The sequence below is a fragment of the Salvia splendens genome, chromosome 1 (genome assembly GCF_004379255.2).
Source record: "Salvia splendens isolate huo1 chromosome 1, SspV2, whole genome shotgun sequence".
Lineage (NCBI taxonomy): Eukaryota > Viridiplantae > Streptophyta > Magnoliopsida > Lamiales > Lamiaceae > Salvia > Salvia splendens.
Genome location: NC_056032.1, coordinates 18,534,778 through 18,548,997, shown reverse-complemented (window position 1 = coordinate 18,548,997; position 14,220 = coordinate 18,534,778). Strand labels below are relative to the sequence as shown.

At 38.3% G+C, this 14,220-nt stretch overlaps 2 protein-coding genes across 2 annotated transcripts; both read left to right on the top strand.

Moving 5' to 3' along the window:
- Nucleotides 1-1,094: 1,094 nt before the first annotated feature.
- LOC121744839 (protein DEHYDRATION-INDUCED 19 homolog 7-like) lies at nucleotides 1,095-4,552 on the top strand. The gene is made up of 5 exons (XM_042138510.1): nucleotides 1,095-1,343; nucleotides 1,424-1,602; nucleotides 2,182-2,259; nucleotides 2,394-2,653; nucleotides 4,080-4,552. The coding sequence occupies exons 1-5, from the start codon at nucleotides 1,280-1,282 to the stop codon at nucleotides 4,177-4,179; spliced, it is 681 nt and encodes a 226-aa protein (XP_041994444.1). The 5' UTR covers nucleotides 1,095-1,279; the 3' UTR covers nucleotides 4,180-4,552.
- A 5,303-nt stretch (nucleotides 4,553-9,855) lies between these two features.
- Nucleotides 9,856-13,416, top strand: LOC121796899 (nicotinamide adenine dinucleotide transporter 1, chloroplastic-like). Its single transcript, XM_042195668.1, has 9 exons — nucleotides 9,856-10,277; nucleotides 10,529-10,624; nucleotides 10,812-10,918; nucleotides 11,003-11,051; nucleotides 11,198-11,310; nucleotides 12,197-12,291; nucleotides 12,413-12,501; nucleotides 12,618-12,712; nucleotides 12,862-13,416. The coding sequence occupies exons 1-9, from the start codon at nucleotides 10,208-10,210 to the stop codon at nucleotides 13,096-13,098; spliced, it is 951 nt and encodes a 316-aa protein (XP_042051602.1). The 5' UTR covers nucleotides 9,856-10,207; the 3' UTR covers nucleotides 13,099-13,416.
- Nucleotides 13,417-14,220: the final 804 nt, after the last annotated feature.

Sequence of the window (14,220 nt, the reverse complement as noted above, 5' to 3'; positions counted from 1 at the left end):
ATATTTAATATATTTTTTAAATAATAAAATATAAATAATATTATAAAAACTCTAATATTCTATTTTTATTGATGTTGAAAGTCAGGTATACCGCATACTTACCGAATTTCGATACGGCATACCGAAAATGAGGTACGGTATCGATATGAAAATTCCCCATACCGAAAATAAGGTATACCGAAGTTCGGTATACCGACAATTTTGGTAAGGTAAAGGTATGATTTTTTCGCATACCGAATTTACGGTAAGGTACACGGTATGGTGGTTTCGGTAAAATATACCGTACCTACCCACCCCTAATCTAATACTAACAATTTACAAATAATCCGGGCTCATACATCTTCAACATTACTAGCTAGCACTCCATTATTAGGCCATCCACAATAGGCGCCCAGCGACCGCCCAGCCGAGCGCCGGCGCTGGGCGATCTATTGCAGCCGCCCAGCGGGCGATTGGAGAGAGAAACCGCGCAGCACTGGGCGGTCGCGTGGCGCTGGGCGGTCCGTTCGGCGCTATTGCAGCGCCCGGATCGCCCAGCGCACCGCCTAGCGAGAAAAAATAAATTTTTTTTTTCGAAACACTATATATACGCGCTTTGTTCGTCATTTTCCCGTATATGTCTCGTAAATTTAATTTCGCATATTGTGTGATTGTTAATTATTTCATTTTGTATATATTTGTTAATAGTGATGTGGATAGTATTATTAATGTTTCTCGTATATGTCTCGTAAATTAAATTCCGTATATTGTGTGATTGTTAATTATTTCATTTTTATATAATTGTTATTAGTGATGTGGCTATTGATGTGGCTGGGCTATTTATGATGTGGCTAGGCTATGGTTGGGCTATTTAAGATGTGGCAGGAGGATTTTTAGTGCTGATGATATGGCAGTGGCTAGGCTATGGCTGGGCTATTACTGGGTCTTCCTATTGTGGATGGCCTTAAAGATGTGGAAGCATTCTACAAAACAAAAGGTCGCAGCTGGTGATTGAACAACGCAGGAGTTTGGAGACCAATCCGCGTCCTAATTAATTTCCACGTCATTTCTCCTTTTTACCCCCCCTTTTTTTAATCTTTTCCTTTCCCTGAATTTTCTTGCAGCTAGAAAGTGATAAAGCCAATAAACCATCCCCAAACCCTACTATACAGGCGTATAATTCCTCCCCCTGTTTTCAATTTTCCGATTTTGTCGCGTACATATAAATCGTGTATAATTCTTGTAGAGTTTCCTAATTTTTCAGCTCCTACAAAAATAATTCGATTCATTTTAATTCCACATGGCCGATCGATTATACCGTGATTTGGAGATTGCGCTCTCCTCTTTTTCCACACCGTGCAACGGTGAGCTTCGCGAATCGAGGTTCAGTATCTTCGTGATGATTATCGGGGCTGATTGATTTTGTTTTTGTAATTTTTTTTAGATGATTACAATGAAGAGGACGAGGAGAGCGAGGAAGAGTATGAGGGGGAAGAGGTCAACGGTGTCGAAATTGAGGGGAAATCAGAGGACTTAGCTTGCCCTTTTTGCTCGGATGATTTTGATGTTTTGGGATTGTGCTGCCACATTGATGCCGACCACCGTATGGAGGTTAAACCAGGGGTAATTTGACGCTTTTTGCTCTTTTCTGGTTTTTTGGGATGATAAAAACTAGTAGTAGTAGAAGCAGCAGCAGCAGCAGCAATGAGTTTGTTTAGAGCAAAATAGCTGCATTTTTGTGTTTAATGTGTGTTTAGAGGATTTTCAAATGCTTAAAGGGGTGATTTGGTTCATTATTAGTTGCAGAAACTTAGTTGGCATAGTGGTGTGTGTTTCTTTGAGTTGGATATATATTTTGAGGATTAAGCATAAGGCTGGTTTCTAATTTGAGTGGTGAGGACAGTCGGAAGGTGTTTGAATTCGACGAATTGATAGTAGATAGTATGAGATGGAAGAGAGCTAATCGACATGGTGGCTTTTTCTAGCTGCCAATGGTGGAAGTACATGATATTTTTTTTTTCAGAGAATAGGGGGCTTCTAAGAAATAGTTGATAGATGTAAAAAACACTTTTTTTTGTTGAAAGTGTGTTTCTTGCTTGCTGAATATTAGTTGGAAGCTGTCATGCAAGGTTTGCTGTCTTTACCTTTTAGTGCTAAGAGGAATCTCTACTGTATCTTAGCTATCGTTTCTTTTGTTTCCAGATTTGCCCTGTTTGTGCTGTGAAGGTTCGGGTAAACATGGCTTCACATGTGATTACTCATCACGAGAGTATATTGAAGATATCCTTTGAACTATGTTTAAAAGAATGAGTTACATTCTTTTTTCTTTTTTATCACGTTTGAATGTCTTTTGTTGGGTTATTTATGAAGATTTGCTCATTATGAAAAAAGATTTACCTTTAACTTACTTATACGCTCTCTGCAATAAGAAGCATCGTAGCACTCGCTCCCGTTCATCAATATATCTACTGAGGAAGGAATTGCAGGAGAAGCATTTACGTGCTGTTAAGGAGTCTCCCACTGTTGGTTCGTCCTCTAATGCAGCAGCTGATTCCATGCTTTTGTCGTTTGTCAATAGTCCTCAACCAGCTTACAGACCCCAAATCAGTGAAGCTGCTTCTCCATCTGAAGCAAGCTTGTCAGGGAAAAGTTCTTATGATGACTCTACTGAAAGGTAAGCCAATACACTTTCTCTCAAATTTATATTTTTTGCCAAACTCAATACAAATGAGCAATGCACTCTTTTCCCGTGAAAGAGGATCACATGAGAACAACTAAATGGGACATAAGCTGATACCATAAAATGTGAATATGATCTTAGATATTCATGTATAAATCCCCAGTTTAGTGTTTACTGATAAAGCAATGGAATGTGGAACATAGAGCTTATGTTGCTTGATTAGTTATTGATACTCCCTCCATACCATAAAAATATGGACTTTTTCCATTTTGGGCCATCCCATAAAAATAGCCCCTACTATAATTTTTGATAAGTTCTTTCTCCATGTTCTCCACTAACAATACTATAATTACTTTTTCTTTCTATCTCTCTCTTACCGTACCAATTGTGCATTAAAACCCGTGCCATCCCTAATATCCATATTTTTATGGGACGGAGGGAGTATGTGTTATAATTTTTATGATGCTGTCTAATTCATCCATAGTATCTTGCTGTTGTATGAGATTGGGACTGGGATTGAATTGAAAAGGATTTGTAGTTCGAAAAGTAGGTGTGCAATCTTAGGTGGTGGTGTTGAATATATTTTACATATAGTTTGCTATGGATTTTATATGAGAATCCTATCAATTAGCTCTCTGTTGCTTAATGCGAAGTGGTAAAACTTCTTGGGGAAGTAGGAGCAGTTGGCATTATGGCCTCCAGAAACCTTCTACTAAGTTCTATCTCCGTTGCTGACAGTTTCGTATATCCCATCGGAACTTCATCAAACCAACCAATCTTGGTCTTGCTTGAGAACTAGTGGTGATGAGTGTCCTTGTGTTGGGACATGCAACCTATTTTTTTGTTTAAAAGCATGCCAGTAGGGGCTACTACTTACATGTAGTTGTTTCGTGATCATCTTTTTTGTTCTATATTGCTTTAATCAAAGACTTATCTGTATTTTGTCATGGTAGTGAAGTTCTTTTCATATGATGGTTGGGAAGGGCAAAGCTTTTGTCGGTCTGTAGTGGTGGGATTGGGCATATTTTATTTAAATCTAAACTATTGAAATAACATTGATGAAGATGTACAGAGTGCTGTTACAACATGCCTCTTCTCAAATTTTCATTAGTCCATTCACCTTCACTGTTTCCAATTTCCATAAACAAACGATATTGCAATCAGCATTAGCATATTATATACCCTTCTCGTATTCTGTTTTTTTTTCTCCATAGCATAACAGGCCTCTTCTCTTAATTTTCATTAGTCCGTTCACCTTCATTGTTTCCATAAACAAAGAGGATATTGCAATCAGCATTAGCATATTATATACCCTTCTCATATTCTGTTTTTATCTGTGTAGTGCATAGGGTGTGCCACTGCAAGAACTCTGATTTTGGAACTCATAACATATTTTCTTATGTGCTTGTCGTCAATGCAGATTTCCACTGTCTCTGTCAACAGACAGGAACATCGAGATGGCCAGAAGGTCTGAGTTCGTACAGGGCTTGCTGTTATCCACCATACTTGATGACTTGTAAAACAGCTGGGCATGCCCAAAGCTTCACTTTTTTGATGCCTAATTATTGACAAAAGAGGCGATTGTTGAACTCGTGCACTGAGCCGGCTAGTAATTTTAATCCTATCTTTCCTGTGCAATTGATCGTGATCAGAGACAACAGTTTCAGTGATCAGTTAGATGCAGCTCCTTGTTTGATTCGGCTGGGTGGAATTGTCCTTGGCTGTTAGTGTATAGTGGCAAGACCTTGGTTAATTCTATGTTACCTGCTTTATCATTATACATCTTCACAAGTAAATTCGAATTTGTGATCGACATGTGTTATTGATAAAGCATTGTCTTGTATTTTTGTTCACTTGATTGTTTGATCTAATAATCAAAGAAACATTTGGCAATCTTTTGATTTTTTGCGTTTGGGAATCCAAAGTTTCCTTCTGTGTTGTTTTAGACTCTGATTGATCAAACTTGATTTGTTTTATACTCCTATTCTTTGAAACTAAAAAGAGTTACTGTTTGATATGTCAATATTCAAGAGTCGCTGATCACAAAATTGGAGTCACATTTGGGTTCTTAAATTAGAGTCTTAGTTTTGATTCATATGAAACTATAAATGCTTGATTTCATTTAATTCCTAGGATTGCCAAAGTTGATGTTAATCTATCAAATTGAAAAACAAAAATCAAAGGAAAAGCAAAGATAGAATGGATCTAGTCTCAATAACTAGATCCAAAAAGGGAAATATGGAAGATTGAGGATGGTTCGTGAATATGAAGATAGAACCATTGATGGGAAGCAACTCGGCTACTTTCACCTCTTCATGTTTATTTGATTCATATTTTTTTATATTTATTGACTTATATTTACTTTGTTTAATTATGTTCTATAATGCTTCAAGTTGAGTGACACATCTTGTTGATTTATTGGCATGTGGGAGAATCGAGAGATGATCCATATGTTAGTTTTAGATTGATGACACTACAGTTAATATCCTCAAATAGATAAATCTAAAAGTGAGAGCTTTCTTTATAAGGGTCTAATTGTGCTTAAAGATTTATTAGCTAAGATTCACAACCTTAATGCTAGTAATCCACGTTGTTAGGTCAACTGCAGTAATTAGGTGACTCGCCCTAGTAACCCTCAAGTGGTTGTTTGGATATCGTAATTGTGTTTTGAAAAACTGAAGTAATGAAATCTTGTTATTCTCTATCAAGCCAAATCTCTGCTTTTAATTGCTATATTATTTAATTGCTTTTAATTAGTTTAATAGTGTTTTCAAACCAAAACCCCGTTTGTCCAAATAGTATATGATATTTGGTAGCTAGTCTGTGGAACTATTCCCCGAGCTCAATATCCGAGACTATTTTGATAATCCATTTTTCTCTAATGAGGTGAGTCTCATTCTCCACCAACACACTAGAATAATTTTTTTATTATATGTCTCATATTTTACCGATTATGCATTAAAACTCGTACCGTCCTAAATGTCTCTATTTTTTTAAGGCGGAGAGAGTATGTTTTTTAATTATAATTCATATATACACATATATTTCATGGATGAATTTAGAATTACATGAAAACATTATTATTTATTAATGACTATGAATATTCAAATTTATCTTATTACAAAATATTTCTTCAAAAATTCAACTATAAAGATGAATTTTAAAAAATATCATTTAATATATATATTTAATATAATATAATTAAATGTATTTTAAAATAAGATGAAAGATACTTATAATAGTGTATAGAATAAGTAGTTGTGAGCCTTATATGGGGCTGATCTTGGATTTAGGCTAGTCATAGGCCTAGCCTAAGTTTCTAATTGCCCTGATCCTTGGCCTGGGTTTGAAAAACGTTTCAATTGGAGCCTACTTCAACCAATGACATAATCACCGGTTTACTTCATTTCACCGATTAATCGAACCTGAGCAGGGTTGGGTAATTGACAACTTTAGTTATTACTAATTAATAACTTACTAATTTATTTAATTTAGTTATCAAATACATCTCCGAGTCTTTAAAAAGAAAAATATATTACCCCCTCCGTCCCAAACCAAAAATATATTACCTCTTCGTCCCAATTAAGTTGAGCCAAAATTTTTAGGCACCAACATTAAGAATTTATGTTGATAAGTAGTACTCTCTTGGTCTCATAATAGATGACACACTTTCCTGTTTAGTTTGTCCCACAAAAGTTGTCACATTTTTTTTTTTTGAAAAAAGTTCTACCTCACATTAATATAAATATATTATTTTCTCTCTTCACTTAACACTCAAAACAACATCTCCTAAATCTCGTGTCATTTCTCAAGTGTGTCATCTATTATGGGACGGAGGGAGTATGAAAGAGGAATAAAGTAATAAAGATAAAGAGAGAGTAAATTAGTGATGAGATAAAAGCATGAATGATAGAATATTTCATTTTTTGTCAAAAAATGAAATGACTCAACTAGTAGTTAGAACATCACAATTTCCAAAAAAAGAATGTGACTCAGCTTAATTGAGACGAAGAAAATACTACATATATTGGCAACTAGAGTAATTTGTCTTTTCACATCTAAACTCAGTCGAACATGCCAAACAATGTCGTGAAAAATTTTCTAAAACATTCTAACCCTTTTTTTGGTACGATCCCTTCCGCTATCTAACTCATTTTTCTTATCACAAAGTTACCAATATAGTGATTCTACTCCAAGGGCGGGTTCGGTTCGTCCTAAATAAGTTGGGTAGATATAAATATAGGAAGATTTATTTGTTGTGGGTCCCACATAATTTATATAAAATGCGTTGTTTGGTGTACAACATTTGCACCCCCGAAATGAGTGTCATAGATGCTATCACCATTAATATTTCACCTAATTTTCCAACTATACCCCCATAAAATTTGTCAAATACCATCGTTTACCCTTCTTCATTTTTGTGGGACTTTTTGAACAAAGAGACCGACAGAAGAAGAAATGTGGGTATGGTGGGCTTGATCCTTCTTAAGGCGTTATGGCAATGAGCGGCCATCCAAATGACGCCTAACACCTCCTTCTTCGACGACAACATCTGAGAGTAAAACATCTCTCGATTCTTTCTCTCTCAGCTCAACTCTCAAGGTCGTGTTTATGGTGCTCCCCGTTGCCGCCTCAATCCAACGGCACTACCGGCGAGCTCAAGACTGTGGCAAAAGCTCGGAGCCGACGAACCTATCAGTAGCAAACACATCCTCCGATAGCACAGAGAGAGAGAGAGAAAACGCAGCTAGGATGTTTTTTTATGCAAATGGACCAATAATGGCAGCTTCTTCAATCAGTAAAAGACCATTCTTGTTATTTGCACGACCCAATCGGGGAACACCGACAAGCTCAGTTTTGGACAAACGATGCTCAAAATCTATCATTGGAGTCTTGTAATTGATTTAAAATGATAAAAATCATAGATATGATATTCATTTCTTGTAATTGATTTAAAATGATAAAAATCATAGATGTGATATTCATTTCCATGATGAACAGACTTTTTTATTCACCAAAACTAGTGCCTATTCTTTTTGTGCGTATGCACGAATGGAGATTTCGCTGCCTCCTCCTCTGTGAGACTGAGGGACATCTTAATGACAATGGTGGCAGTGACTCTGAATCCGACTAGGAATGTCCAGCAGCGGTTCCATTCTCTCTTGAAGAACACTGGCCTCGGATCAAATTTCCTCACGGTGAGAGTCTAGAGAGAAAATGAAATGCTGCACAAAGATTAAAATGATTTTTGTTTTGGGGATTTAGGAGTGATTCCATTCAGAGAGGGCATTAATTTCTCTCTTGAAAATGATTCTCCGTCGAAAACATCTCTCTCTATAGAAATTCGTAACAAGGCTTCTGCTCAGAGCTCGTGACCTCATCAACACCCGGATCCAGAACACTCGCGAGGCGCTGATGCTTGCCGGAGATATCGCTGGAGCGCGCCGTTGGACTAGAGAGAGAAAGTATGTTGGAAGTGTGTACCTACAAAATGACATCAAATTGGGGATGGGGGAAATAAAAAATTCACGGGGCAAATTGGTATTCTGGCACGCAATTCTGCTGCCATTGTAGCGGACCAGATTTACAAAGTTAAGTGGGTTGCAATAATTATTTCTGCCAAAAGTCAAAAGAAATAGTGCGGGCCCTTGGTATATCGAGGGTCATGCATAATAATCTATGGAACACCGAACCATAGTAATTGCACTGATTTGACTCCATTTATGGCCAATCAAGGGTCGCCGAACGAGCCCCAAATGTCTTTGGTAATCACTCCATTTTTTTCATTTCTCAATTTCTGTTACATCGTCGGTCCCGGATTGCGAATTTGCATTTGCGCTCCTAAGAGCATCTCCAGTGGGCGGACATCCCACTAGGACATCCACTAGGACATCCCAAAAACACCTCATGCCACGTCACTAGGACTTCCCATCCCACTGCCACGTCACTAGGACATCCCCTGCACAATCCGCCCTTCCCATCGCCCTTCCCACTAGGACATCCCGCAATTAAAAAAAATCATACATTTACAAATAAAACAATTAACATTTACGGAAATAAAATTTGACCGAGAATACGAACGGGAGAAATGTAGAGAGATGTAGAGAGAGAAACTTGTTAACACAAGTGGTGCGAATGAAATAAAATTCAACGAGCTGTATATATAGAGTTTTAAAAAAAAAAATTTAAAAACGGGACGTCCGACCGGACGTCCGACTGGACGCCACAATGGCGGACGTCCACCCGCCCGTCGCGCCGACGTCCGAGGACACCCGACGTCCTCACGGGACGTCCGTATCCGACCCTAAACACTACAATGGCGGACGTCCCGGTCGCCCGTCGCGACGTCCGACCGGATGTCCGACCGGACGTCCGCCATTGGAGATGCTCAGAGTGTCCACTATAGGGGAGGCACGTCGGCCGCCCCCATCCCGCCTCCGCCCCACCTTGCTATAGTGGAGGGACTGACAGCCCCGAGGCGGATGCCATTTTTGGGGCGGAAGGCCCTTCGGCGAGTTTTGTGCGAGGACGCGCTGAACCGACCGCCGCGAGACGATAGACGGGCCGACCTATAGTGGGGCGGTGCGAGGTGCGGCGGTTCCGAGGCGGATGATTTTTTTTGTTTTTTTTTTTAAATTCAATTTAATTTACCTATAAATACACCCCATTCATTTCATTATTTTCACACCATTTCAACTCTTCACTCATACTTTCTCTCACTAAAATTTGTGGATTGACATGGACGATTTGTGGAACGACGCATGGAATTCCCTGATTCAAGAGGTGCAACACCAGGAGGACGAGGAGGATGCGGCGCGCGGCGGAAGTGGCGGAGGTCGCGATCCCTCGTGCGATTACTCGTCGGCGGAGAAGATGAGGAGGAATCCGATTCCACCACCGAGTAGACGGTGACGGTTTTTTTATTTGTATTGTTTTTAAATGTTCGTTGTATAATTTTACCGTTTCCAATACAACGAATATTCGGTCCCAATTACCTCGTTTTCTAATTATTTACATTTCGATAATTTTAATTGATTTAATATAGACAAAAAAAATAAAATGATAAGTGGTGACAATTTTTTTGGCTATTGGAAGTGTCCACCTTATAGTTGCGGATAATTTTTTTGTGGGCGCGGACAAATAAACTGGGGTCGTGGACACTCTAATATTCAAGTAAATGCTATTCGACCCTTTTCTCTCTATACAACAACGGCGATGCGCTTTTTTTTTCTGCTTTTTCCGATCACCGTATAATCTTTTGTTGAGATTAAGTCGCCGCATTCGCGCTCAAAATTGAAATTAATAATAGGAAAACCTCGTTTTTTGAGCTATATTACATTCCTGAACCCTAGGATTGCTGAGATACATCTGAATTCTCCGTTGATTCTGTTGAATCGAACGATTTGATCTGTACGGATTGGATTGGCCATGCGACGGTTGTCATCGGAGACGATCGGCCTCTTGAGAGAGGACTCCTCCACCACCATCGCCGCCACCTATCGAGGTGTTATTTTTTTTTCGAATTAGCGGATTGTTGTAGATATCACGATGACCGTTGATACGCACGTCCCTAGCTCGAGGGGGCTGATGTGCAATGCTGGCGCCGGTGCCGCAGCTGGTAAATCCGTTGATACGTCTTGTTACGAGTGCAGCTTTTTAAAATTGAATGAACTCGTTCTTTCGTGCTCAATTTCGTAAATGATTCAAATATTAAGCGAAATTTGGATATTCATAGCTATCTAAAATCTAAGAACATGAACTGTTTTTGGATTTCAGAGTTTTATAGCGTTAATTGTTGATACACTTAATGAGATTTATTTCGTTCTGTTAACAAAAATCCAAATGTGTGTACTCTTATGTTCTTGACAGGAGTGATTGCAGCTACTTTTGTGTGTCCACTTGATGTTATTAAGACAAGGCTGCAGGTCCATGGGCTGCCGCAGCTCACTAATACTAATATCAAAGGTCAGGTTACCCTCTTCCCGGAACTGGTAATCGTTTGTGAATGTAGTACGCAACGAAACGTGATTTAAACTTTTTTCACTATTGTCATAGTTGAAAGATCTTATATCTGAGTTGTGAAGTTTAACTGTTTAAGCCAGTGGTTTTGTTTCCTGAGTAAAATTTACAGATATTTATCTTTAAAATCTAGGTAGTATCATATTCGGGAGCTTAGAACAGATATTTCGAAAGGACGGGTTGCGTGGCATGTACCGTGGGCTTTCTCCTACTGTGCTTGCGTTGCTTCCAAATTGGGCAGTGAGTCATTATGCTTTCTTTACTTTTTGTTGTATGCTGCATCAGAAAGTTTAGTGAGAAGTAACTGACAGTACCATTTTGCAGGTGTATTTTACGATTTATGATCAATTAAAGAGTTCGCTTGGTGCTGATGGTTAGTTAATTACTTTCTTTTCTCTGTTGGCTTTTGAACAAAGAATAAGGAACCTTCTTGGTGTTTCAGTTTAGATGAATGTACAAATTGACCTTTTTGTTAGTTCCATATACTACTTTCATGCATTATATTCCCGGAAATTGTAGATGTAAATCATCATCAGCTCTCAATTGGTGCAAACATGATCGCTGCTTCTGGTGCTGGGGCTGCGACTACGATCGTCACAAATCCTCTCTGGGTTGTCAAGACAAGGTTTCAAGTATGTTTATATTATAACTATTGTCACACTTTCATTTCTCTGTGAAAATATTGTTTTATCTGAATCTGATTTAATCGTAATGCGGGTAAAATGCAGCTCATCTGTCTTACATACGTTATGCGTAGGCGATTAAATTGTGTAGATGCTTTACTCAAAGAAGTGAAGCTACTCTGATTTCATCTTAATCTTTTTTCTATTCTACCCAACTCTGGAAAATCTGGGAGAATGCAGACCTGTCTAAAATATGAAGGCAAATTAAATTTGTTGATGCTTGTCTCTAAGAAGCAAAGCAACTCAATTTTAGTTTTTCGTTTTATCAAGTTTAGGATCTGTCCAAATATACAGGCTACTTTAATCTGTTAGATGCTAGACTCAAAGAAGTGAATCAATTTAGTTTATATGGTTCTTTTTCGCCCAGTTTTGTCTCTAGTTACTGCAATGTATATATATGTATAGTGAATAACAAAGACCAAAAATAATCCATTGGATCAAATTTGGATGGTCAAGATTATATCTTGTGTATGTCGTTGTACTCAGCAATTTAGAGCATTAAAGGGTAAATTAGGCATTGATGTACTTAGTATCAGCGGTTATATTTGGAGAAGCCAAAATTATGGACTATTAATAGGGCTCAAGAACTGCTCATTTTGGCCAAGAGAAGGCAAAAAATGAGATTTGCCAATTGTCAGAGTCAGACACTCTCAACTTCTGTGAGATTTTGCAGCATTTTACCTAAATTATGGACTGCCAATGTTTTGGTATATAGAACTAAAAAACTAATTCTCTTTTAGATGTAAAGTGTGTATAGTAACAAGTGGTTAAATAGCCATCTCATAATCAGTAGTATAAATTTTAAGAGTGATGTTTTGCTTTATCTTCTCTACAGACTCAAGGAATTAGACCGGGGGTGGTTCCTTATAGGGGGACATTTTCGGCCTTAAGAAGAATCGCACTTGAGGAGGGTATTCGTGGACTATATAGGTTGTTTTCTCTTTCTCAGAATCATGGAGATTATATTTCGGATAATTCTATCAATATATATTTATTTTTGGTTGAAGGTTTGATTTCTAATATTTTCTCTGATGTTCTTTTTGATGCTCAGTGGTCTTGTGCCAGCTTTGGTTGGTATCAGTCATGTTGCTATTCAGTTTCCTACATATGAGAAGATAAAAAGTTACTTTGCCGATCAACGTATGTTGTGACTAATTGCCGCCTTGGGTGGCATCAATCCTATTCTTGTTTCATCTGACAGAGATTTATTTTCTACTATGAAATAAAATAATACGAACATCTTGCAATTATGATAGATAACACCACCATAGATAAACTCGGCGCTAGCGATGTTGCTCTTGCTTCCTCAGTTTCAAAAGTATTTGCTTCCACCTTGACATATCCCCATGAGGTACGGTGCAAAAGCCTGAAAATTCTTTTTCTGTGTAATCTTTTGATGCAAAATGTATACCTTCTGTTAATCGGTTGAGCATCCATTCTAAACAACGTCACAAAGGTAGAAGGCTAATCATTCCTTGCACCTCTGGCAACGTAATGCAGGTTGTGCGTTCAAGGCTTCAAGAACAAGGACACCACTCAGAGAAACGGTATTCTGGTGTGGTGGATTGCATCAAGAAAGTATATCAGAGCGAAGGCGTCCCTGGCTTTTATCGTGGCTGTGCCACTAACCTGCTGAGGACAACCCCGGCTGCCGTAATCACATTCACCAGCTTTGAAATGATTCATCGCTTTCTTGTCACTGTGTTTCCTCCCAGCCCACACCATCAAGCGCTGTGAGGTTGAAGCTTGACTGAGCCAGTTTTAAGAAGCATTTATACGGTGCCAAAAGGCAAATCTGCCATATACACGAGTTTCTCTTGCCATAAAATAAACTCCCTTCTTTCCTAATCATGCTGAATTCTAGTTTTTAGGTAAGAGAGTGATTTATGATGATGATAAATTTTTATGATACAGGGACACCTATTAAATTGTTCCAAGTTGGGAATTGTAACATCTTCAGATATGGTAAGAAACATTTTTTTTCACCTATGGATGTTCGGTTTGCAAGATTGTATCCCAGATTAAATATGTAGTGTTTTGGTTCATGAGATTCAATCCCACAACTCAATCCTAGATGTCATATCAAATAGTGATTACATTAAACTAAATTTTAAAAGAATATTTTCTATTCACTCACTTTTTACTCTTACAAAATTTGAAAAATTTATTTGAATTAAAGTAGTTTTAGTGGATGGTGAAAACCACATTATTATTAGTATTTAATGAGTTATGTTAGTGGGTTATAGTAGTATAAGTGTTAAATAAATTAATATGTATGGGTAGTGAGTTGGGGATATCATTCCATACCCTATATATTTATGTTAGGATGAAAATAGAAAGTGCACACACTATGCCAATTTCCCAATCTGCCACAATAAACCAAAAAGGAAACTGCCATGTAGTACAACTCATAAGTGGAACGACATATGAACTGCCTGATGCCTCAGCTATTCGCAAGACGAAGGAAGCTAAAGGAAAGGAGAAGCTGCATCAGGAAGACGCACACCTGGGTCGACAAATGCAGAAGAAGAACCGCAACAGCGGACCCCTGAAAGTCCCGTCAGCAGTCCGCCGAAAGTAGACGCGATCCCAATTCCCTTCCAGCTAGGGGTGGCAAATTGTGTGTGTTGGATCGTTATCGAGTCAACTTGTTAATGACCCGACCCAATAGGATAAACACGAACACGATCTGTTATGAAAATCCCAAACACAAACACAAACACGAACCCAACCTGCTACCCTCAAACCGGAACCCGACACGAACTCATTAACGTACGAACCACATTGGGTCAAACGACACGATAATAATTTAAGTATTAACAAATTCAGACATCATAAATCCAAATTCACATTTCACCC